Source organism: Apostichopus japonicus, chromosome 12 (genome assembly GCF_037975245.1).
Source record: "Apostichopus japonicus isolate 1M-3 chromosome 12, ASM3797524v1, whole genome shotgun sequence".
NCBI lineage: Eukaryota > Metazoa > Echinodermata > Holothuroidea > Aspidochirotida > Stichopodidae > Apostichopus > Apostichopus japonicus.
This window is the reverse complement of record NC_092572.1, coordinates 9,515,280-9,542,587: the sequence shown is the minus strand read 5'-3', so window position 1 is coordinate 9,542,587 and position 27,308 is coordinate 9,515,280. Positions and strand designations below refer to the sequence as shown.

Sequence of the window (27,308 nt, the reverse complement as noted above, 5' to 3'; positions counted from 1 at the left end):
ACATCTTTGGCGGGATATAACGATGGTTTGGTCGCATCGATAACATACCACATGTAGTGGCTCTGTGTAAATGTAATCTGAGTCAAAAGACTTATCATCAGGCATCTTCCCTATAGGAATGTGCTGTAATGAAGACGTACTAGACTTTCAAGTTCAAAAGAATATTCCGATGGCTGAGAATTAATGTGACACTGCATGATACGAAAACAAAGCAAATAAAAGAATCAACATGTAAGCTAATACTTGGTTGAAAACCTAATCTCAATATCTTGTTCCTTAACTCAAGATACCAACTTGGACTGGCTAAGTTACAATTGGATTCTTGCAAGGAGTAGACCACAGTGGGTGATCTGGGATCATAATCAGGCACATGTTCTTTCCTATTATTTATGTTCTTGTTGATTGATTCTGGAATGTTGATACATTTGGAAATATTTGCTTTAAATTTTAAGCTGTCAGTGTTCTCTGTATTTAGAATTTTTATCAAAACTGTACAACCTCTTTTTTTGTAGGAAACTCTCATTTTCCTCTGTGAATAAGTAAGTTAAATATTTACAAAGAAAGAATTAGGCCCACTAAGGAAATGAATATTCATGGTAACATGCCCCTTTTGTTGTTTGAATAGTCAAGGTAATATTAATAAACAGTTAGGTCTATATATATATGGTGCTAATATTTCCCAATTTATTATGACAATTTAGCTAAATCTTTTATGTGAAAGGAGATTTCCTACCCAAATCATGATCATTGGAAGAGATGTAATTTAAGATGAACAACATCCCTTATCAGATACAAAAAATCTTATAATATAACTTGTGAGATATTTCAACTATAATGTTTCTTTACACACATGGCTAAAAAAGACTTGATTAAGTCTAAAAATGACATCATTGCCCCACGCGCGGTGAAGTGTTAAAATGTTTTACTTTATTTTATTACAAATGATAATTTCTGTAGTTATAAATGGATTTTGCAAATGCTGAATCTAAAAATTAATATTGACCCTCTTAGCATAATAACCTTAATAAGAGGCAATTGATTTCAGTGTCAACACTGTTAATATTTCTGCCTTGAAAATATAAAATGAAAAACAAATAGAATTTGGTTTCAGATCTATTTAGTCAGGTACTCTGACATATATTACAGGTGTGTACCGTAATAAATGACAGCTCAGTCTCAGATATGTCAATTAAAACTAGGATTACTTTTGCACCACAGAGATTGTTACTAGATCTTGATCAGTAGTAGGCTAAGAGAATTATACGTTATTGAGTGTTGCCATAGTTACAGTGCAGTTCATCTATTTATACAGTTGTTTCAGTAATTTTAATTTATATACAATACATATAGTTCATTGAATATTCATCATGATCAATATCTCTCCCAAATCAGATTTCTTTTTGACACAATACACTTTCTCAGGTAAGGGGGGGGGGGGGCGATTTAAACCTGCCCTGTATCCCATTATGATCATAAACTTGCCTGGATTCGTGTATTTCAAGCAGAAGAGCTGGATAAACATAAATGACAAAAATTCCCATTAGTGCTTTTTGCCATGTCCAAACAACTGCTAACGCTTCAATGATTGACAAAATTATTTGCGAGGGTTTATGCCAATCATCTTGTCTTTAGAAGCATAAAAAGTCATTTTTTTTTTTCTATCTCTCTCTCTCTCTCTCTCTCTATCTCTGTCTGTCTCTCGCTGTCTCCTATGAAAATGGGAATCTGTCAAAAAGTCAAATTGAATCCTAAGCTGTATGAAAAAAAAATTACAAAAGAAAGGACTTCCTTTGCCAAACTGTCAATTTGTATCACTTAGCAGTTAACAGCTTTGCTTCTTTTTTTTTCCGGGAATTGTCGTAATATCACAAGATCGTAAAATATCTGATATGCAAGGTGGTGCCTAACTTTCATTTTTGTGAATCTGCCAATCAGTGCCCGGATGATCCAAGGTGATAATAAACAATTTCTGGATCATTAAAATGAAGATATCGGTTTCTTGGAGCGGATGTAAAATCAATCATCATCGAACGGATTTAATAGTATTTATGAAATATTTTGGGCGGAGAGAGCTAGCAAACGATGATGATGATCGGGGTAAAGGTAAATGAAGGATAAAGTTTATAAGCGGAAAAATCATTATAGAAAGGTAATGGGTCTTGTCAGTGTCAGGTTGCAATGTTTAGTAAGGTCAGCCAATGCTGTAGATGGTACATCACACAAGTCAATGTGTAACGTACTGTTGCGAGATGTTGCATGGAGATTCCCATCACTCATGTTCATCGATTAAGTATGTAAATCAGTGGCGTAGCCAGAGGGGGGACAGGGGGGCAATGCCCCCCATTTGCTTTGTGCTAGTCTTGCCCCCCCCCAAAGAAATCCAGTCACGTATTCAATAACTTCTTTTTTACATTTTTTCGAGTTCTAATCACAAGTATTCATACCTCAGGGCTCATGTTCATACTTCATATAAGGTCAGAACTTGGTAATCAGACCGATAGTGTGTCATGTTCCACTGAACCATTGGATGTGTATTTGTGTTGACGAGGTGCCCGTTAATACATATATTTCTTGGTAATCCCTACCATCAACCATCACAGGGTTGCCCCCCTTAAGAAAAATCTTGCCCCCCTAACAATAGAATGCTGGCTACGCCACTGATGTAAATTAATATTGGAACATCAAACTGAATATTCATTTCCATATCCCCATATTAATTCCCAGAATGCTTCACTTCCCTTACCAGTGTGCCGTAACAATGTAATGTATTTGTAAATTATATGTAACTGATTTCAAATGGTTGTAATAAGCAATATACAGTTGGTTGCATTCAGTATAATGCCACAACAGTAGCCTCTCATGGGTGGTATACACCTGAGTAATCTGACTGACTGATGTCACTGCCTCTTGTGCCTAAGAGGAAAACACTGTCTAAAACAGAAAGAGTCCTTTTTTGTGTTTTCGAACAATTCGTGGTTTTCTCAAAAGTATGATGACCGCAATCAATCTGGTCCTTATCAAAACTACATGAAATAATCGAACACATTCTTATCTTGTCACACGACGAAAAACAATGATTGCTTTAACATGTGCAGCGTCTTGGTTTTCGCAGTACAGGAGAGATATCCCAGCAAGATGCCACACCCCCCACCTCCAAAAACCCTCACGAATGTTTTGTCATGCCAGCGTGGCGCTCTCTGGGAATCAGTAAGTGGATTATAGAGCTAATAGCTGGATATCATACAAGACATGTTTTGTGGCTAAGTGGTAGATAATGAATATCAATCAGGGAAACATTCTTTCCCTCCTCATCGTAGGGCAATTACGTCGATTCTCAAAACCATCGGAAAATTTGAAAGTGACAACATTCTAACGGTTTGTGGGTTGATGATGACTCAATGAAGTTAAAAATATCCCAGCAGCCCCCCCAACCACCCCCCTCGCCCCAAGAAATAGAAGTAAGAAAATTAAAAACCAGCAGGTACTCATACGATTATGGAGACAAAAAGAGCAGCGGGCGGGCATTACGTTGCCAAGCAACAAGCCTAGGTGAAAGAACGCTTTGATCAAAGCAGCAGCATATTAATGTTATATTTTTTTTCCCTCAGACGATAGGAATCAAAAGGTTTGGTTAGAGTGGTAGTCATCACTTTGGCAAACAGTTCTTTTGTTTGTTTTGGGCTTTTCTCTTTTCATGGTATTTATTAAAGAAAAAGTAGGCAGGTGGGTGGTGTTTGATGAATGCTGTGTCACCCATAAATTACATCTGGCAACTGAGGAGGGACTTTGATGAAGAAATTAAGCCGTAAAAGTCATGCTGGTAATTACACAGGGGGAGAATCATGTGTTTAATCAGATAATATGTTGATGCACATGTATATATGTTTGATGATCTAGTAGCTCTAGGTAAGAATCGCTTTATATTGGTGACTTCGGTCAAATAGATGGCGATTTCATGAACCCAACTGTGTTAGTAGTGCAAAGCTCAATTGAGGTCTGGTCAAGTAAGAGTACATTTTTGTTTATTTCACATAAATATATGCCCTTGCTGATGAATATAGGAAGGCTTAACATATTCAACCGCCTTCCAGTCATTGACTGATACTAATCTTTCCCTCAAGGAAGGCAGACATTTTATACGCCTAGATCTTGAAGAGTAAATAATTTGATTTCGCTAACCCTATAGAGATGTATTGCCTGTGTGCTTGCTATATTAATCCGAAATTCCCAATTTAAATTTCTAATATTTTCTTTCTTTTATGGAACATTTTTCCAACTTAAAATTATTGATCCCCACCAATCCCATCCCTACCCCACACACCACCCCTCCCATCCAATCCACTTGATTGACTCTCAGTTAATTGTCTCAGCTAGTTTGTTTCAAGTAGAAAGATGATACCAGGCTGCAGAAGTTACACAGTCACAAGTATTAAGCTCATCCTGTCAGGGGACACTGTGACAAAAGGACACTATGTCCTTAGACATTAGTTGACATAGTGGTCAGCAGTTTTGTTGTAATAAATTGTTATAATATAATTAAGATCATCCTGTCAGAAAGTCAGGGGACACTGTGACAAAGGACACTATGTCCTTAGACATTAGTTGACTTAGTGGTCAGCAGTTTTGTTGTAATAAATTGTTATAATATAATTAAGCTCATCCTGTCAGGGGACACTGTGACAAAAGGACACTATGTCCTTAGACATTAGTTGACATAGTGGTCAGCAGTTTTGTTGTAATAAATTGTTATAATATAATTAAGATCATCCTGTCAGAAAGTCAGGGGACACTGTGACAAAGGACACTATGTCCTTAGACATTAGTTGACTTAGTGGTCAATAGTTTTGTTGTAATAAATTGTTAGAATTAAGATCATCCTGTCAGAAAGTCAGGGGACATTGTGACAAAGGACACTATGTCCTTAGACATTAGTTGACTTAGTGGTCAATAGTTTTGTTGTAATAAATTGTTAGAATTAAGATCATCCTGTCAGAAAGTCAGGGGACACTGTGACAAAAGGACACTGTCCTTAGACAGTAGTTGACATAGTGGTCAATAGTTTTGTTGTAATAAATTGTTAGAATTAAGATCATCCTGTCAGAAAGTCAGGGGACACTGTGACAAAAGGACACTATGTCCTTAGACAGTAGTTGAAATAGTGGACTTAGTTTTATTGTAATAGATTTCAGTCTGTGATAAATTAGCTGAGAGAGGACTGGGATGGCTGAACACTGGAATAATGTCAGACATCAGAATGTGGCAATATGTAGCAGACTAGAAATTAATGGTTTTGGTGTCCATTACTACCAAGTTCATCAGTATTAAAGCCAAAATTGTAAGCACTCTAAATATTTCAAACAGTTTTGAAAAGCAGTATCGTGAGGTTGTCACGGTCCTCAAAGTTGTTGCCAGATAATGAGGATTGTCTCAGAATCAGTAGACGATTAAATCTGGACACATGATGTTGTCTCGACCAAAACAATAACAAAGAATGGGAATCGTTCGACACCTAACGGTTTTAAGTTTGAATGTATGTTTCAACTAAGTGTTTAGAATGACATTTTTTTTGTATAAAATTAACAGAGATATATATTGTGAAGAGAAATCATTTACAATACTCACTCACTCTATTAAACTCATTATGGTGTACCTGACCTAAGCTATTAATTGTTACAGTAAAAGGTACATAGGCTATCAGGAATGCAATGTACATTTCATGAGTCATAGCTGACTTTTAATTACCTTGATATAATTCATTAATTGTAATGAAACCAACTGATTGTTTATCATATATTAGCTGGTACAATGAATTGCCTTAACGTCCTGGAATTGAAATATGTACAGTATTGAATGAGAATTAATGAATTGATCAATTTGTGAGAAATTTTTTAGACTGTTCCTATCTTGTGTTTTTAAGTTTTTGAGGTTCTGAATTTTAGTCTCTTGATCATAAAATATTAGAATTCCAGCGTACAAAAACTGCTATGTATATATCTTTGCATGGACTTGTACAGCAATTGGACACCATTGTGCATTTTGATAGCATTTTCTGATGCCATACTGGAAAAAATAATTCCCTGATTCGAAAAGCTGTTTCCACAAGATGAAAAGGTGTTTTGGAAGACGTGCTGTATCTTGTCACGAGATCTCGTGCCACAGTTTGTAAACTGCTTGTCATAAGGATTAACAGCTCTGGCCTTGCAATTGTATCTATGTATATAGTCTGGTATTTAGCAAATACATCCTCGTTAGTTCTGGTCACAATATTTTAACACAGTGAACATCCAACTAATACATACAAATGGTCGATAGATTCATGAATGGGCCAAGTTCTGTTTACTGTTATGATTGGTTTCTAAGACCTTGACATTTCCAATCAGCACTCGTCTATAAAATTTGCTGGCATTATAAAAAAAAAAGTAGGACATTTCATTCACAATCAGATTTGATAACTTTTAAGAGTGATTTTCTTCCCAGCGTTCTCCGAAGCTAAATAATCCTGTTACATCTGACAGAAATGGCGAAAATTGTCACGCCTCATTTGTCAGCTTTCGTTTCTATCTGTGGAAATGGCGGGTAAACTGCGTTCTAGCTTGTCAGTGGTGACTTTAAAGAAGAGTCCAGCACATGATGCGGAAAACGTAGTGCGTCCGAAGTTAGACTAAATAGTGATTAGCTTGTTCACCGACGGGTTTAAACAAAACAGAAAACAAAGATTAAACTGATACAGTCAATAATTACCAGTTTTATGCGGGTATTAAAAATGTGGACGAAAGGGGGGGGGATATTAAATATATTATAGTGCAAGTATAATTATTTGGTTGGGATAACTATAATCATCAATCTAAATATATATTTACGCAAGGGTAATTTCATAATTTTGGAAGATCACATTTATTTTTATCATACACCCTTTGGTTGTTGCGTACAATCACAACCAGTTTCATTAATTTCTAACTTAATTGATTTTATGATGTTTAATAGAATTCCCCCCCCCCCCAAGAAAAAAATTTCTTCACTTCTTCTTATATATCATTGTTATTGTGAGTTTAATTCTCATTTTTATTCATAAATCAATTTCCAAAGATTTCTTCTTTGTTTTGTCAGTTCAGTAATTTCTACTCCTTTTTTATTCATTCTTATTAAATGCAATCGTTCTCTCTGCAAATTTGGTCTTGTTCTTTGGACCTTGCTCTCTCTTTATCTATTAGAAATTCAACTTCTGATGTATAAGCTTTAAGACCAAATAAAAGATGCTTCTTTTTAATCTGTTTTTTTTCTGAATATCTCTAATAGTGTAATTTTTAACTGTTTTTGTAAAGCGCTTAGATCGTTGCTCTTCCAGAGTTGTCTTTGCAAGCACTATATAAATTTATTTTTAACATTATCATCATCCTTATCGCTATCGCTATCATAACGATTATGATTATTATTATTATTATTATTGTTGTTGATGCTGTTGTTGTTGTTGAAAAGAAAAATTCTGTGAAATGGCATGTGACAACATTTCACATAATGTGATATACAGCCCAACAGCCTAAATCATCAGAAGGAGCTCTCTGATAAAGCTTGACAAAAAAAAAGACAAAAAATAAAGGGAAGCATTTTCCCTAGCAGCCGTTCTCAAAACTATATCATTGAACAATAATACCCTACAGTTTCAGTTTCACATGCAACGACACATTTTGCGACATAAAAAATTTGAAGGTGAAGTACATGTCCTCAAGTCGTCTGATAACGGGACCACTCTCTCGACTATTATCAACATCACATTCGTTTCGGTCTGTCGAATCCTCTTCAGAAACGAATAACGTTATTGAGAGAGATCATATAGTGTAGTGAACTGACCCTAGCTCAGATGTCTTCATGTCCACTTTTGTTTTATTCGGCAGTGAAACCAGAAGTCGGTCCTTCCATCGGGCTAGAATGCCAGGATGATTTATGTAGCCCCCAACTAGAGCTCGGGGACGTTGTCAACCTGACCTGTACGTCAGGCGAAGCGAGACCGGCAATCGAGCTAATATGGACGAACGACCACGGCACCCCCTTAACGCCCATCTACGAGGATCTCGGAGAGGGCTCCCTGACGGGCACTTTTGTGACAGTCTCAACCATTCAGTACACTTTTAAGAGAGCGACGATTCTGACGTGTCAAGCGGATGGCGAATCCATTGGAAAGGGAAGCGCCGAGCAGAGGAAAACCATAGCTCTGACGCTGAGTACCACAGCAGGTAAGAGGATTTTAAGCAATTTCTCTCAGTTAGGTTTTAAAGTCTTAACAGGTCCTTCCCAATGTAGAATGAAATTATTGAGTGGAGATGACGTAAACGGTTCTCCCTTCTTGTCAAGTGTCTCAAAGGATAAATGGAGGGAGAAAGAAACATATGAAAGATCATCAATATAGCCCCAAAACTTTTAGCCGGCCTCCTGAAACTTGATAAAAAAGCAATGTTCAAATTTATGTATCACTCATCCTTTGGTTAATTTCTGACCCTTTCAAACTCATAATTCTCCCAAAAATTCACCTCCTGCAGGAAAATGCTCTGAAGGTAACAAATCGTAAAGAGGTTGTCAATGTTTGAGCAGTCGTGACCAGTGTTTGACTTGCAAGCATCTTTGAAAACAATATCCTGATGACCTTTAGAACTATTTGCAAGAGAAACTTGGATTTCAGGGAGAGGGTTGTGTTTCCTACTTTTTCTTTCTTACCCTTTTGAGAAAACTGAAAAGTACCAAAAAAAAGGGCAAACCCAAAAAATCCCCTCTAATGATTTCAGGGAGAGGGTCGTTTTTCCTTCTTTTTCCATCTTACCCTTTCGAATAGACTGGAAGTACAAACAAAAGGGCAACAAAAAAGAATTGTATGAATTGTAAAGAAATGTATCAGAAAAGTAGCAGTTTTAATTAAGCAGTAACCTATATTTGGCATTTCCAGTTATAGAAAGATTTTACATCCCAAGAAATTTAAATGGATACATCGCCGCTATGTAACCAATACTAGGAACTGAGGTTTGTTAATAGGCGGCCTCACTCAAAACAAAAAGGGAAAATCACTTATCTGCCTCAAGAATATTGACTTCTGATTGAACTAAAACATAAAAGCTATCAGATGCATTTGTTGAATTAATAAAATCTGTTATTGTCTTACGTATTAGGAAATATCTCATGTGTTTCATTCCTTGTGGGAATTATGACCAAGGGCTCTGTTTAATTTAGTAGACTCACCCGAATAAACCAACAGTAACATATGTTTTCTTTGGTACACAGCTGGCTGTGTTGTTCATATCAGTATATATATAGCCTCTCACAAAACTTATTTATAAATATAGCCAGCAAAAAGATGGCATGGCAGTATAGTTGAAACTTAATGGCCCTGTTCCACTATTTAAAGAAAGGTCTATTTGTGTGTCACATGTATTAAATGATAATTGCCAAGCTCAAATTTTGTTTGCTAAGGTAACTCTCCACCCCCCCCTCCCTCCTCTCCCATCACTCCTTCCTCCCTCTAAACACCCTTTCCCCATTCCCCAAAATGGCCACTATCATATTTAAGTTAAAAGCCCCATTAATATCATTTATATATCTGGTTATAATGTTTGTTCTTTTGCCATATCATAGATTTGACATTGAAACCACTTGTACCCTTTAATAGCGACCGTATTGACATATGTGCGAGGGATACCTCTAGGCTGTTATGGATAAGAATATTCAGAAGCATATGTTCCCCGACATGGATTAATTTTTATTACCGCCTGTCTTACGGAGGAATACATACATTGCATAAGAAACTTAATCAAATGGATCATACTGCAAATTATATCGTACAACATTTATTTCCTGAGCTGCAACCCAACTCGTCGAATTTTCACAACATTTCACTCAAACCATACATGCATGCAGTCTGTGTCATATTACGTGGTCGATATACATCGGAACAATCCACCAGCTATATCAGTCAATGACAAAATCTCTCATTCATAATAATAACCAGACTATAAACAAACATGTTTCTTTCAGGGTTACCAAATTTTTGAGGAAGTTTGTTCTTATTTTTCCTGTTTTTCCTCCTTATTTTTTTCCCCCTTTTTTTGCTACTCTAATAAGAAGCTTTGGAAAGTGGGTGGTACCATTTCTCCTTAAAATTGATAACACAAATGAAAACTGTCTCTCATGTAAACCAAACGCTCTCTCAAAGCCACGAACCATAGAGAGAGACGGAAATGTTCTCGGGTTGAAGCTGGGAGCGAGACGTAAATTACCGAAAGGAAGCAATGTAGATTGCTGCAGGAGCAACAGTGAACGGAGCATTCCGTCACGATATCTGGAATCTTGCTTGCGAGAAAGAATTAAGAAGCTAGTAGTGAATTTAAAGGAACGATAAAAACAAAAGTGGGGGGGGGGGGAGAGGAGAAGATAGTGAGAGCAGGAAGGAACAGCTGTAGAATTGGGACAGTTCACCGACAGGAGATCTTGTACCCCACCTCCATGTAACAAAACGGTAAAGCGATAGTCTGACCGGCTATCGATTACTCCCCCTTCACCGTCAAGAGAGCACTTGTCACGGTCGAAGGGAACACTCCGTATGAATAATCAGCGTCGACGATAAAAGGTGGCTAGGCTTTCCCGAAAGAATAAAAAATTGAGGGTTGAATGATTGGCTTAGATTGAAGTTGGATAACTTTTAGACTTAAAGCAAATGGAGAAAAGGAAAGAAGACAAAACTTGTTGTTTCCCAATGCATGATGGGATTTATGTTGTACATGTAGGGGTAATCCCCAAAACTGTGGGCGATATGGAAATGGGTGGTTCGTTTCGCTGATTTCTGCCGTTATATCACAATGATATACAATTGTTAATACATGGTATATATCTAGCAATGAGGCAGCGGGACCAGAAAATAAGATAACTCTTCGAGTCTGGTCCCTTACAAAGTAAAATGAGCAAATTAAATTGTATAAATATATATAGAGAGAAAAGAAACAATACCTCATTCTGTTCAGTCTATACTCACAGTTAGTAGCACTGTATTAGGATCACAGACACTCTAGACAATGTGGTAAACTTCTTATGATCTAACATAAAACGAACAATTTTGTCCTACTGTATATTGACGGCTCCTAACCAGTTCCGCAACACGTAATTGTCATGTCTGGTTATGTCAACCGTGTTCCACAAAAGTAAGCTGTACTGTCATAATAGGACAGTCGTTATTTCTTTTGATTTTACACATCACGGCCATATTCGCATTCGTTGTTGGAAGTGTCCGTGATTTAGGGCCATGATAAAAATGTATGAGATTATAATCAGTGTCATAAACCTCTCAGGCAGAGATCCAGGCAGATGAGGCTGTACAACCCTCCCCCCCCCCCCCCGCCTCTTTTCAACCCCATTCAGACCAAATATTAACAGTACTTACTTACTGTATTAGCACAACCTAGCAAGTAAGACCTAATTATGGGCCTAATTTATAGCCTATATATGGCCCAGAATGCTCCGTTTCACAAGTGAAGTTTAATTTATTTATCTGGGTTAGGACCCAAACCATCCTACATGGGAGTGACCTGGATTCAACAATCCCAGGGGCCATGCACCCCTTCCTCTTAAAAGTCCTAGAACGGTCCCTTCCTCTGAGCCTCTTTCATGTGATTGCCATCAGCGAGAAACTACAGAGGCAGGTTAATAAAGCAACTTCAGCTTGTCGGTTATAGGTTCAGTTCAGTGAGAAAAAGAAATGAACCAGTTCAAAATTAAACTGGGTAACCATAATTTTAAGGAGAGCTTAGGTTTTTTGGTTCTTTTTGCTCCTTACTACTTGGATTTTCCAAACATGGGGGGATGGAGGGGGGGGCTAGGGTAGCAATAGCCCCTTATGGAAGCCCATTAATATGGCTAGTGAATGCACATATTTTAGTTTCCGCACTGATTCTTGCGACACTTTTGTATATATATTTTTTGTCCTACTCCAAGAATGGAACATCATCCTCTCATAAATAATTCATGATGAGTTTGTAACATGATCGAATGAGTTGATGCTAAGTTTCATATTCTGAAGTACAAAGAAGCACTCGAGAAATGTTATCATGACATCTCAAAAGGGTCAGCTTGATCTAGCAGCAAGATCGGATCTCCAAATTTCCGATCTACATATGTACTAGCTGTGATCGACTGTGTACAATAAGACCGCGCTGGAAACTTAATTGTACCCAACCCTCTGTGGAACATGAAAAGGGTGTAAGTTGATGAAAGCGATGTCATATTTAGGTTATGGCGTGTGGCATAAAGATTGTCAAAGAACTTCTAAGGACAAGTAAAGCTGAAAACAGAATCCCTCTGAATACAGACACCTGTTAAAGGTAGCTTAAAATGTGATATTTAAAAATATTCCATAAGAACTCCTTAAAGATCTGCAAAATTTCAGAAACCTTGAACGATATATTTCTCAGAACAGAAGAGTTTTAAGACTTCAATATTTCAAATCTCGGTATAATAATAATGACTTTGCAAGCCGGCAGGTAACTCAGAGTTTTCGAGAAAATCTTTGATGTCACACGAATATGGCACTGTTGTCATAAATATTCACGCGACAAGAAAACGATAAAAAAGGTACATTACCATTTTGAGAGCCCTACAAAAGGAAACATTCCAGGATATTACACCCTCTTTGGTATTCTCTCGGAGCAATAACTTCCTCATCTTCTCCATCTAGGGGAGAGTAAAGTATAAATCAGTGCAGTTTTATTGACCTTTCACAACACTCAGAGACGTTGAATGCAACAGTTTGGAGCGATTGTAAGTGCGATAAACCTCATACGATATTCAGTAAAGTGATGTTTAGAGACTTACTTCTGCAGACCTTTGAAAGCAGAAATTTATTTAAATTCCAAATTCAGAGAATAAAACTAGATCCCAATGTGGCCTGTAATAACCTGAAAATATGCCCAGATGTGTTTCGTGTTGATCGAACAACTTTTGACAAAATCACAAAAGTCAAAATGTACACGCGTATAAACAACGTATCGATATGATTTACTTGCATTCAATCAAAGCATACATTAGCTCGAAAGAAAAGTTTGTGTTTCAGAAAATGTTACAACGATTCCAATTGGATGATATTTGCCATGGGACAAAACATCGGCAAATGGTGAGTTCTTTTAGATTTGTTTCAAGTAAATCACTCAAAATCAAGTAGGTGTAGCGGACTTCTAACACTAATTATAGTGTTCTCTATAAAGAGAACTCTATATATTCTCAACATAGTGCAGTGCTATGTGTTCACATTACACTCCACTGTATATATTTAAGATGATTTAAGTGTGCAATTTGTGCCAAGTCTGGGAATCGATGTCTCTTGTATGCTGTTAACATCTAAATAAACTAAAAAAGCAATAGTGTGACTTTAAGGTGCCATGGTGCCACAGGTGCCATGGTCCTCCAGCACTGGGAGGGAAAAGCCCTGGGATACTATGGCCCTTTAGAATTTTCAGAGCAGTGATTTTCACAAATGGGCATGGACTTTTGACACTATAGAACATTGTTCCCCCCACCCCCACCCCTGGCTCTCCCCTCCTCTGTTCCAATTTCAAACCTGTGTTTGAAGCCATGCATGCGCTGACCTTTGAGACTGGTGACAATTAAAGTACCTCGAAGGAATATATAAATAAGTAAAATAACAGATGGAAACGAGAAACAACCACAATGAACAGGGAGAACTAACCTAGCAATCAATTAATTGATTGATTATTAAGTGATTATTGATTATTTAGTAAAAATTATCATTTCATCCCCATCCCAAAGTCACTTTTACTCCATGTCAATGTATCAGGATTTTTCTATTGTGGCAATTTGTTCATCACATCTTGTATTTTGTGCCTTTTTACACCCCATGCATACCTTTCTATATGCCTTTATACACCCCATACATACCTCTCTGTATGTTCATCTGGAGTTCTGTTTTGGAGCGTATTCTGATCAGAACCTGCCACATAAATTGATCAACACACATATTTACCCCATGCTGCATTCTGGTGTTTATTGATTTTATTTCCAAAAGTGGCCCTGCAGGATTTGGCCCCAGTAAGCATAGATATGTTTATCCAATATTATAAAATAGGGAGAATTTCTATTGTACCCCTCCCCCCCCCGTTTTTTTTTTTTTTTTTTTTTTTTTTTTTTTTTAATTGCAGAATTTGCCTACATTTTGGCCTGTGGAGATTAAAGGCTTAAACTTGTAAATGCTACAGTAGAGAATTTTTGTCCAACTATATGATAACATCAGCTGTTCAATTGCTGCCAGAATTTACTAGTTTGCATGAACTTTCCGACAGGACAAAAAGCTGTTGAATTTGTACTCTGTTGGGAGGGAATTGATAGTTCTCCCTTATAATCATTGCCAAGTGAGTACTGAACCCCAGGGTGTTCTTTACTCCATCAAATAGGTACAACTAAGGTTTACAAAATATTTCAAAGTTATTAAAATTGTTGCATTCTGCTGAGACATTCATCACGAATTGAAATTCTCAAAGTACAGATAATAGGGTATGTTCACATGAACTTCTATTCTTGCTAGAGTAAGACTGTGCCTTTTCGTCCTCCTATGAGATGATTGCACCTGCAATGTTATAATTAAAGTTCTCAAATCCTTTTTGGGTTCGATGAAGTTTTAAAAGTGTCTTGCATTTTAAACACAAATCAAGTTTATTATGGTCGATTGAAAGAGGAAGGGAGAAACGAGTTTCTTTATGCGATGAGTCGTATCAAACCGGGAAAACTTTAATCGTTATAATATTGCGGAATCAAGGCTTCTTCAACTTCGAAGATCAAAACTTTTGAAAACGATGAAAGTCTATCGAAATGACAGAGCAAAAATGGATTTGGACCTTAGTACCTTAGCTAGACCTCACAGGACCCTATACAAAGGATTCATACCCTACTCTTGGACCAGGATTTAATGGTCAAGGAACTTAGAGTTGGACCTAGTAGTACCCTAGTGAGCCCTCACAGGACCCATAGATACAAAGCATAGATACAAAGCATTCATACCCTATTTTGGACCAGGATGTAATGGGCAAGGGATTCATACCTTAGTTGGACCTGGACACAATGGATGGATAAGGGATTTAAGAGTTGGAATCATAGCTAAGGTTGAACCTGAACCCTCAAGGCTTGGGACTCAGAGTTGAACTCATGTATTCCCAAGTTTGGACTTGGACCCAGTATATAGGCTATAGCAACTCAAAGAGTTGGACTCATACCCAAGAAATGTATATATACATGTTCAGGTTTCCCCCAAACAGTCCTTGTCAGCTGAACAGATTTTTTTCAAACTCTCTTTATTAAACTTAACTCACAGATCAAATTTCTAAACAATATTTATCCATATTTCTATTTTGCAACCAGCGATAAATATATATATCTCAGTAAACCGTGATTCTAGTATAAATAAGTGGAAATGTCTTAAAATTTACAAACAACTTGTATAAGTATAAAGAAAACTTTTTAAAGTACATGTATACATGATTTGCTAAAATTTAATTAACTTTCAGCACATCTTAAGATGTAACATTGACAGGCCTCTGCAAGCTATATATTCCTCTGCCTCTTAATATCTGCAATCACAACACTAGAATATATCACATTCTTCTTTTGTTTTGAAAATGTTATAAATTAAAAGCCAAAAGGGAATAGCAAAAACACTAACTCATATCTGCTCGATGTAAAGGTTGTTTCAAAGAGACTGTGCCGTTTCCCTAATACGACTGTTTTTCATACTAAAAACTGTTTATTTGACTCATAATTTAGTGGCATATATTTACACGTTTGTTCTCAAGAGTTTGTTTACACGAGCATTTTCCTTTGCAGTGTCTGCTTTCATATTTCAAGACGAATTTATGACCGAGAGTATATTAAAAACAACAAGACAAAAAATAATAATATAAATATATATATATATATATATATAGATATATATATATAGCTTCAGGGTTTTAAGTAAAATTTCATACTATCTACAGAGGATATGAAATAACAAGAAATGAAATAAACCACATGAAATAGGAAACCAGGGAGAAAGTGAAACACCAACTAGTACAGTGAATTCAAACCCACTAAGCAATATACGAGTCGACGACCTTCACATCAAACTGTGCGTAAAAACCATCAACAACCCCTCACTCTGTACGGTATATTTCTAAAACGATTTGCGAAATTATCGTTCGCATCCCCTGATGGTTGGAAAAGGAGTGTAAAAAGAATCATTTCAAAGAGATCCCTTTTATGTCTAGTCTTTTCTGTTCCTTTTACATTGTTAATGTGTTTTATTGGTAAAAAGATAGACATTTCTGGGTAAGCAAATACATTATGGCTTCCAGCAGTTGACAACGGAAATGTAACGATAGATGTAAATCTATATATAAAGAGAATGCAAAGTTACATCACAAAGAGATTGGAACTGGGTTTCAAATTATTTTCAATTTTTTTTTTTTTTGGTGAAATATTATTACGTCATGCAGAAGTTTTCGATAAAAGCAATGAACAAAAATTCTGTCTGTGTTTGGGGGTGGTGGGAGAGTGGGGAAGGAGGAGGAGGAAATGGGAGGAAGTTGTTTTCATTGACATTATTTGAGGTCAGGGCTTTATACGACATGAGTGATAGTTGTTGGTTAGATGTTGGGTTTCATAACTCAAGGCACAGTCTTAATTGTTGGATTGAGGGAGAAAAGAAGGGGCTCTTAGCTTGCATGGCCTACTTTGATTATTTCAAAACGATTGCTCGCAGTAATTAGTGAAACCACTGTAAAAATTGGTTAACTGAGAAAAATCAAAACGACAATTCAAAAGCTTCCTGATTTCACAACTGCGAGACGGATTATTTTTGTCGCAAGTTCCGCAGTTGATAAGTTTGGGCATTTTCAGACCATTTCATCGCCATGGAGATCAATCCATTTTCAATGCAAATGATTGGCAAATTTCATGAAGCCAATTAAGTTTCAGAATTGTTTTGATTCACAATATGACCGTGATGGTTCAAAACCCCCAGTAGTTGGAATTACGTTGGATTTCAGCGGAACGTTAATAATGTTGCATCAGGATTTTTCAGCCATTTTGTTCTGTTTGTAGCTGTACCATCCTTTGCCCTGCACACCGTGACGCATGTGTTAAATACTTCTACATATTTTAGTCTCTCATCTAGATCACGAAAGTAAAACACTAAGCTATGCTGGTACTGCTTCTGCACTGAGCAGGACTACCCTCATTAAAGATGACAATAATAAAAAAATAAAACTTCTCTCTTTGACTTCTGCCTGAGATGTTGGGATAATTAGGTCTTCTCATGTTACTCAAAAGCATATATATATATATATATATATATATATATATATATATATATATAAGACACTTCAAAGCTAAGAGGAGAGTTAAATGCCGTTCCGTTCCAATAACTCTAAATCTCTCTTTGGAGAGCGACCGACTCCATATGTAGGTTTCCAAGCAAAGCATGCACAACATGGATGTGAGGATGATGACGGGCGGGCTAGCTAATTGAAAATTTAAGGGATAAGATTCGGGGAAATTTCTGAGTGAATGAGTGCTTCATAATGACTTGGTCATTAATAGGCAGCATTGTCTTAAAATTTATTTATTTGTTTTGCCACAAAACTACAAAGTGGAGGGAAGTCTTCCATAAAGCTTAAAAGCTTAACAATGTGGAAGACTCCCTGAAGAAAGAAAAGAAAAAAAAAATATATATATATATATATATGTGTATAAATACAAGTACAAATTAAATTTTCAATATATATATATAGTAATTACATACAGGTATAATTTAGTTTTAGTCAGTAACTAGCTATTATTTCCTTACAAAACCACTTCTTAAAGGATGTGACTGACTTTTTACTCTTTAAATCGTTCTTTAGAAGATTCCATGTTTTTGTTGCACGGTTTTGTAGGCTTAAAGTTCCAATGGTGGTATTGTAGAGATTATAGTGGGCATGATTAGCATGCCTCGTGATATGATTATGTACATCTCTGTTACTGGTTAAAAAATAATCAAAGGCAGCTGGTAGTAATGTGCAACATAAATTTCTGCAACAATTTGCCTCTATATCAAACATGTCTTTTTTGCACTTTCCTCTGAAATTTAGACATACTGCAGCTCTCTCTGCAATGTGTGCATGCATGTGTGTCTGCAACAGATCTGTGTGAGGATTCTCGAGGCAATTTTCCTCAGACAAGGACGATACCTGGAGACTCTTCTATTAGTCAGTGGCAGAGCGTGTGTACACGTTCTACGAAGGAATTGGACATAAGTGTCAGAATGTGCTTCTTCGGTTTTGCCTATGTCAACAGAGTCACACATTTTCGAAGGCTCCCGGAATGAGTTTTATCACAAAAGTGGGGGAAAATAAAAGGGCCTACATAGACTATCTCGTTCACTCTTGCAGATATCCGACCTTGTGAGATCATACAATATTTACATGCCTTGATTAAACCTATTAAGAAGGGGAGGCGTGGACAACGTGTAATACGATAGATGACATGATGTTGAGAAGAACGAAAATGATCAACGCAACGGATATTCCCGCTAAACACTTTGACGGATCTGGCTATACAGGATGTTTCAAGCCGAGGATATATGTGTGTAGTGTGTCATGCACTTGTATGATGTGAAGAAATCAATACATACATTCGGGATAAAACGGAATTATAGCATCTATGTCCTGATAATGAATGGGGACTCTAACACTCTAGGGATGTTTCATTGGTTTCCTGTTGGATACAGCTGGTGAGAGATGGATTAATGTAAAAAAATGATGATATCCAGGATACTTCAAGGTCTGGTTTCAACATATCAAGTCCATGATTTGGAACCATGGACTTTGTCATTGGCCAGACCAGATATCAGCAAATTAGTCTGAACATTATTAAAACAGTCTCCCAAAAGGAGTGGTTTGTGTCTGGCATGCGTTGCACAGTAATGGGTCCAGGACTTCTCGGAACAGAGTGTCCCGGAGGACAGTACTGGAGTGATACCAAAATAATGGTGTGAAATTTAACATTGGTGAGATGTAAGGTATCCCAAATGTGTTAAATTTTTCCATTCTGTACCATGGGTAGAGAGAAACGAAGCTTGCAGGAAGTTTCAGTGCTGAAGAAAGTTTTGGCAGATTGGGGGGGGAGGGAGAAAGGAGAGGGCCTAGACGCCTGCCGTGGATCCGCTCCTAATATATGATTGGCAGTAGATATGTTTTGATGTGAAAGGGATTAGATACAAGATTTAATAGTTGTCTGCACCAAATTTCAACATTCCACATTGATGTTGCCACAACTCAACAAAACAATCCTTTAATTTTCTGTTGTTGGCATTTAAATTTAAGTTGAAGAATTCCTATTTACCCAGTACCTTTGTTATAGTTTGTAGAATTTAGTGCTTTAATGACCTCATGATGAGGATTACAACTGGTGACAATGTATTTAAAGACAAAAGTGGGACACGCAACTAATAACCCATCTACTTACAGTATGTATACTGCCCTCTTACTGCTTTTTGGTCAACGACACAAAATTAGCACACGGTTTTCGTTGAAAATAATAATCTGCAGGCTTAATTATAATTGGCTGCTGGAGCGTTAAGTCATATCTGAAAATTAAATGTTTAATATTGAATTCATATTTTGTATCAATAATGATTTTTTAGAATTCACATATTTGACCTTTATATATATATATATATACATGGCTCATGAAAAGTTTAAAACAACTGAATTAGCAATTACTTAGTGGTTGCATAGATACATGTTATGTAGGAACTGCACATTCCCAAGTGCTTGCAGATTGTAGCATACAAAACTGATCCTAACACAATATGAGGAATGTACCTAGTTCATATGAAACTATTTTGTTCATTTATTGGTTGATCATCACCGCCATCCATTTTGTGCGACATTTTTATTCTTCATTTTCAATCTTTGTTACATTTCTAATATTTCTACAGGCTATATATGTAATATATATATTCTCTTTGACAATGAAAATGATGCTAGACCTTATTGTATAAATTGCATCATAAATGTTCTAAGCGTAAGTCTAACAGTCGCCGTATCAACCGAGTTCATTGACATGGCGCACAGTTGAATAAACTCTTGTGGTGACAGGTTTACTGACTGTAACGCCAACCGCATGAACAGGTCCGTGAAGAATGTGCACCTCACATCATTCTCTCATGTGGCATTTAACATTGCGGACCTCGCATTATTCTCCCACGTGGCATTGAAGATGAGAATGAGCTGAAGAAATTCAGGACAGATCGCAGCTAGAACAATTTTTTGCCATAGTTTCCTAAAATTTATATTTTGCACATTTTCCATCCACAAAGTTAGCTGCTGGCAAAAGCCTTGATATTTTCAGTACATGTGGTCTGGATGTTACATCAAGAGGAGCTCCAGAGAGCATTCATAGTACTTCCGCTTCACAGTCATGAATGTTTCAAAACCTCAGTAGTTTAAGTTATGTTAAGGTGACCAGACGTCCCCGATTTTCGGGGACAGTCCCCGATTACAGTGTGCTGTCCCCGATGAACAAGTGTCCCTGAAAATGTCCCCGATTTGTGAAAAGGTTCAGGAATTTCAGAAATATCCCACATTATTAGTAAAATAATTGTAAAAACAAAATTTAGTCAAGTGTGCAGTCGCAGAACGGAACTAACCAGTATTTCAGGTGGGCCAGTGTAAAGTGGAATATGCTATATCGATCTAGCCTAGCACTCTTTCGTAAAGTAAGTAAATTTCATCTAAGAAAAAGCTACATTTTTTAAAATAAAATTGATTTAAAAAGTGCTTCTAAGTTTCACCATTTTACATCTAAGCACAGGCACTTGAAATTTTCCACAGGGACACCCCGTCTTGGACCCCTCCCCATATCAGTCACGCAATAAATGTCCCTGATTCTAGTCAGGCAAATATGGTCACCTTAAGTTATGTTGGCTTATGGAGCTCGTGCCAGCGTAGTCATTACGATGCATCGCAGTTTCCCAGTCGTTTCTTACTTTGTTTCTGTGTCTTCCTGAGTTCCCTGCAAAGCGCAGCGCCTCTGTTAATAATTACCATTTGTAACTGCTTGATGACATGAACAGGTCCAAGCAAAATGTCCACATATTACTTAATTCTCTCATATAGTATTTAAAAGAAAGTCATGTATTTTCATCAAGTATATATGCATTAATTTTCTAGCAAACACTAGCTTCTGTCAATATGAAGTTGTGAAAACCAAATTTTTATGCAAATTTGACCCCAAATAATGGACTTTGATTTGATAGTAGATATTGGTGACTATTTTGAAAGCTTGCAAATTTTCTGAACCATGGTGGATCTTCTCTAGAAATTTCTTTTAATGACAAGGCTTCTTCAAATTCTATGAGTTCACCTGACAGTTTTACCAAATTTACAAGGGTATTATTCAAAATGATCACATTGCAGTAGATTAAACTAATAGACACCATCCGTGATTTTTTAGCCTCAATTGTTCACACTTGAGAATCCGTGAGGGGATCTGATACTGGCTGGGTGATTAAATTTCATAGTGTGAACACTCCAGAACTCAGGATCACATTGAAGCTGATCCTCTTAAGGAGGATTCTGACTCAGTAAGAGCAATCCAAGTTGTAGTGTGAACATTCGTGGGTGGGATGGGGGGTGGGGGGTGTTAAAGAGCGTGAAGATACCTGGTTACTTGCCCTCGTCATTTCCTCATAAACTCAGACCGGTGCAAGCTATGTACTGTCCATGGATGTAATGATTAATAAGCTAATTGATTTTGTCAGCAGTTGTGACCTTTTGACCTTTGCATAATTTGATGATTCCTTTGATCGAAGCATGTTATTATCATTTATTACAGATCTGTGCATCCCTAGGATCTCCTCCTCTATCTCCTTACCCTTTTTTTATCCTCCTCCCTTAAGGCCCCTCTCCCCCCCTCCCCCACACTTGTCCCCTTTCCTTTCCTTTATCTCCAAAGACAAATTATTGTTGAGTCTGATGAATTTGACTAATTCTTTCCTGATCCTTAAAATTAAATCTTAATTTATCAGGTCATCAAATTATTTGCAATCAAAATTAGTCACTCGTTTAACGCATTAATTACATTTAAACTTTCCCTCCGTCAAAGTACAACGTACCAAGAACCATTACTATTTACTCGATTTTCACTTAAAAATACGAAACGTGAAGTTTTTCTATAGCAAGTTGTAACTCGATCGAGTACTCCCTCTTAAATTTAATCCCGTGTCAACATGTCACCGGCACACATATCGATGTCGACTAAAAGATTCCATCCACACCACTGTAACCGGTCTGTTAATTACATGCAGTTCATTTAAACCCGTCCTACTTTTCACGATCTGATTCCTCACGCCGGCCACCGTGTAGCTTCCTCGCTCCCTACTATCTCAAAACGAGATAGATTGTCCTACCAGACCATGACAGATAATTGTTTCTCAAAGATCCGACCTGATCTTTCTGTCTCTTATCAGTCCAATGTCCCCGTCCTTTTCTCCGGATTGCCCGGGGCAAACTACGAGATGCTGTATTACCGGTATAAAGCTGGACAGTCATTGATTTTTGAGACATATGAGACGTAATGGCTAAAATAACGTCTTATATCGAGGAATCTTTTATTTTCTTGAGAGTCTGCCGAGGATATCGTATTCCTTCTGCTAATTGCTGGGATTTCTTTTACTTTTTCTTTAAAGTTTGCCGTTCGTCGGCTCCGCCCGAGTGTGGCTCGATCGTTATGAGGTTGTTTGGAATGGTTAATGTTCAGTGATAGATGAAAAGAGAGTATATATGGCTTTAAACAGTCTTACCTAATAAGGTGTGATAGAGTTCTTGGGTTGTGTATTGGATGTTTTATAGAAAGAAACTTACTCTTTTGACAAGCAAAATTGGCATCATTAATTGGCATATGTTCAGGGTGTTTTCAGTTTGTCATGTCAGCGAATTTAAAGTGGAAGATCTAAAGTCCTGCCCTGCCTTCCTACCCCCCCTCCTCCCTCTATATCCCATCTCCTCTTGCTTGTTTGTCTCTCCTATATATTTGTTTGCCTCTCCTACGAGTGTTAGCTCAGTGGTTAACGCCAGTTCCTTTCAATCATAAGGTCCCGAGTTCGAGTCACTCCAAGATTAATGTATGTCGTCCAGTTACAGAGTTATTGACAATTGGCAATTCATAATTCATTGGAGTTAAATATGAATCTATGAGACTGACTTCGGTCAGCTTGCAGCTCTGATAAGCCAATGATGGCTTCTTCGTGAGTCCCTGCTTGCAGGAGGATCTAAAATACATACAACCCACCTCAACACACATGTGGATTATATTCTTATGTTCTAGTGAGACATGGTTAGTACCTGCATGCTAATGTAGCATCTCCCCCTGAGTGTCCCATATGTCCAGGAGAACCTCTAGGGACATTGTATCCTAATGTAGAACCTTCCTCCCCAAGGCCCTCCCCTACCCTCTCCTCTCCTCCCACAATATATAAATGCTCAATGAAAACATAGTAGTGTATAGGGGACTTTTGTTTCTGGAGGTTCCAAATTTAGATTAGATTTGTGTCTAAATTACAGCTCATTAATAGATCAGATATTGTAATGAGTGGCAGGTCGGGTATGCAAACAGAGAGTGAAATACAGTGCATAATGGATGCTTTGGCAGCATCAATCAATTCTTGTGGAAAATTGTTTAAATTCACTACCGAGACCAAAAAAACTGTGGATGTGACACTGACAATAGTTAGGATAACTTTAAGGAAAATTTAACAATTGTTTTAACTTTATTTTTGGCCGATGAAAGCTTGGAACATATTCAAACCGTCCTCAGTGGTGTAATTTGCATTCAATTTCAGGACTATTTATGGTTTATGAGATAACAATAAACATTTTGAAGTTGACATGTTTTGTACCAAAAGTGAACTTGAAGCAAGCAGGTGTGATGTCATAGATGCACACTGACAAATCTGTTTTATTTCTCTCTGTTAAAATAGGTTTGTCTTAGTTTTTCTTCAAAGTTGGGTTGCTTTGTAAAACAACAGTTGCGTTACAGTTATTGTGGCATGACGTCAACTTCACATCCGCTTAAACAAAGTCGTAACCCTATCCGACCCAAGTTCAAAACGTGATTGCAACTATCAAAATCTTGCAAAAACCAATGTAGGAATTGCATGCAAATTTCACCGTTATGATTAGCATAAATGCACCTCTTCCAGTAGTCTAAAAATAAGTCTTCCTCAGGAATATCTTAGCATATTGCTGGGATCATTAATTGTCACCCCCCCCCCCCAATAAATATGCATTTAAGTAATAAATTAAGTGTTTGTGTCAGCTTTAATGATCTATTTAAAAGGAGTAAAATCTTAAAAGAAAATCGTTTGCACAGTGGAATTTTAGCCTTCAAAAAGTGTAGGACAAGATCTAAGCAGCGCAGACCCATAGCATATCCAGGCATCAGTCGGTTATAATTCGCAGCGAAAGTAATTTCACTGAGAATATTGTCAGCAGAAAATTTGATTTAGGTACAAATTAAGTGTTGATTATTTGGCTCAAGGGAATTCAGTAAACACTCGCATTATTCAATCGGTAGTAGACGGAGGGTCTTCGTATATATTCTAATCGATATACCTGAAATAAATCGTCAGAGAAAGTGTCCAGACATGTTACTCGCGGATTATTCATCATAAAACTGCATCATATTAGTTGGTTCAACTCTTTCTGGAGATGAAAGTGGAAGGCATTTTTGTTTCATCGATTGCATGGCGGCCCATGGGCCAAATCAGGCCCTCAGTAGGTTTCCATCTGCCGGCGCCTGCGCTGAACATTGCTCAGCTTAGGAAGTGAGATTTTGGTTTAATAGCTGTGGCCCTTTGTTGGGTCCAAGCAATGTTTCTCTCTTGCCCTTGTAAAAAATGATAACCCACACTTAATTTACCTGAGTTAGATAATGTTCAATGATACCTATTGACAGATCGGGGGGGGGGGGGGGGATTTATATCTTAACAATACTTAATGATTTCCCTATACACGTAATTGGGCAATAAACTCTTTGGATGAATCAGGCAAGCTGTCTGTGGAGCAGAGTTTGTATTTAATCTCGCATAATCTTCTTCTATCAGCTGTCCCATGTCAATTTCACACTTGATCAGCTTAGAAAAGAGTTATGGAGAGATGAATGCATTTCATAAAATGTAAGAATCAATTTTATCAATTGGTAGACTTATTTTCTGCACAATATGCCACTGCATATGGATATATAGATATAATAGTAATAATATAAACATTCTACTGTGTCTTTTAGAAATGGTTCAACCATTTCTGCTGATATATAGTAATTTTCACAAAACTTAACAGACAAAGTGCTTAAATATATGTACTTTTAAGTCAGTCAGCAATAGTTCTTAATTCTCTTAAGCACCCACTCCTAGCACCTGCTGGCATGCCTTCTCAATTACCGTAGCCTTCATCGTCCCACATACTATGTCTTTTGGAAACTATTACTGACTATATATGTATCTACTATACAACAAACATTGCAGACACAGATACTAGCTTGAATATAAGACTGCCTAATGCCAGCTACTTCAAAGCTGTCATTCCTGGTACTTGCCTAGTCCATGAGTTCCTTCCACCATTCTAGATATACAGTTGTTTCTAATCGGAAACAATATTCTAGTGTATACTATATTCCACAAATTGCAGACACATTACTCCTTTGCATTCAAGTCTGCCTACATCTGTCAGCTTCACTCCTAGTACCTGCCTATCACATAAGTTCCTTCAACCATTCCACTTGTACTGTTATGTATATTGGAAACAATATTCTTGTCTACACTATATTCCACAATTTGCAGACACATTACTCATTTGCATTCAAGTCTGCCTGCATCTGTCAGCTTCACTCCTAGCTAGTATCTGCCTAGTCCATAAGTTCATTCCACCATTCAACATGTACTATTATGTCTAATTGTAAACAATATTCTACTCTATACTATATTTCACAAATTGCAGACATATTACTCATTTGCATTCAAGTCTGCTTACTTCTGTCAGCTTCACTCCAAGTACACTTGTCTTCCCCAATCATTCCTAATTGCATATATATGTATAAATGAGCTTATTTTGTCCATGAAATTTAGTCAATAACAGAAGCATGCACCATTTGATTTCTTGGGGAGAACTTGCTATTTCTGCCCTTTTTTTTTAATTAAGCAAGAAATTTTAATACTTGAATGACCATTTGACATAAAACAATTTGTCTCTGTCAATAAAAAGAAAAATTACAAAATGGGAAAGTTTGTTTCCACTCTGAGCCTACAGATCAGAGCAAAATCATATTTAATAAGTACACACAGTTAAACATGTGCGTAATTTTCGGACAAACTTGAGCCGCTACAGTAGATTAAAATTTACTTAAGAAATCAAGCAACTGTGATGATTTAGTCAGTTGCCATGCAATGGTGTTTTTTTTTCGTCTTTTTGTAAACGTTGCTATGGGAATATTATTTCAAGCAATGGTGAATGAACATGCACTCCCAAGAAGTAAAGTGGGGAAAGAAAGCCAAAAGGGCCCAAAGACACTCGACGACGACGTTTATGAGATCTGTCGTCGGAAAAAGTCACCGCATTATGTGTGAAGGGGGGAAATCCGAAGATGATCAATTAAATGAATAAATTACTCTCGAAATATTGACGCCGATGTCAACATTGGGGAAAACATACCTTTCCAAAGCTGTATGAATCATCGAAGGCAAAATATTATGTCGGAAAATATCTGGAAGGGAAAATGACGAAATAGCGACAAAGTTATAGAAAAGAAAAGACGAGAGGATGCACAAACTTGATATTTAGGGAGGAGAAGCAGAGAGACAGTGTTACGTTACTGAGATGACTAAATCATGTACTATATTATAATATAATATGAACTCTGCAAAAAAACATAATTTTTTTTTTTTTTTTTTTTTCCTTGGCTACAGTGTGCCCTGGAAGGGAAATTTCTAGTGTGCTTTAGAAAATACTACTTGAGAATGTTGACCAGTGTAATATTCTGTGCATTATTTATAATTCCCCCCCCCCCCTCCCGGCCAGTTCCCTTTTCTTGTTGCATGTGGTGTGTCAGTTGTCAAAGTGTAGTAAAAATAATGTGAATATACCTTACTTTGAGTTTTCATTTGAAAGAAATTGGTCCAAATTTCAGCTAAATTTTTAGTTCCATCATGGTAAGCCTTACATTCTGAACGAACTTTTTTTTATTTATTTATTTTTTAT

General features: G+C 37.0%; 1 protein-coding gene across 5 annotated transcripts in view; it reads left to right on the top strand.

Annotated features, from left to right (window-relative positions):
* Positions 1 to 27,308, top strand: part of LOC139976873 (uncharacterized) — a 150,344-nt gene that overhangs the window by 88,149 nt on the left and 34,887 nt on the right. For all 5 annotated transcript variants that reach the window (XM_071985738.1, XM_071985742.1, XM_071985741.1 and 2 more), the window contains exon 4: positions 7,893 to 8,231. In XM_071985738.1, the coding sequence (XP_071841839.1) occupies positions 7,893 to 8,231 (339 nt within the window). The remainder of the gene's footprint in view (positions 1 to 7,892; positions 8,232 to 27,308) is intronic.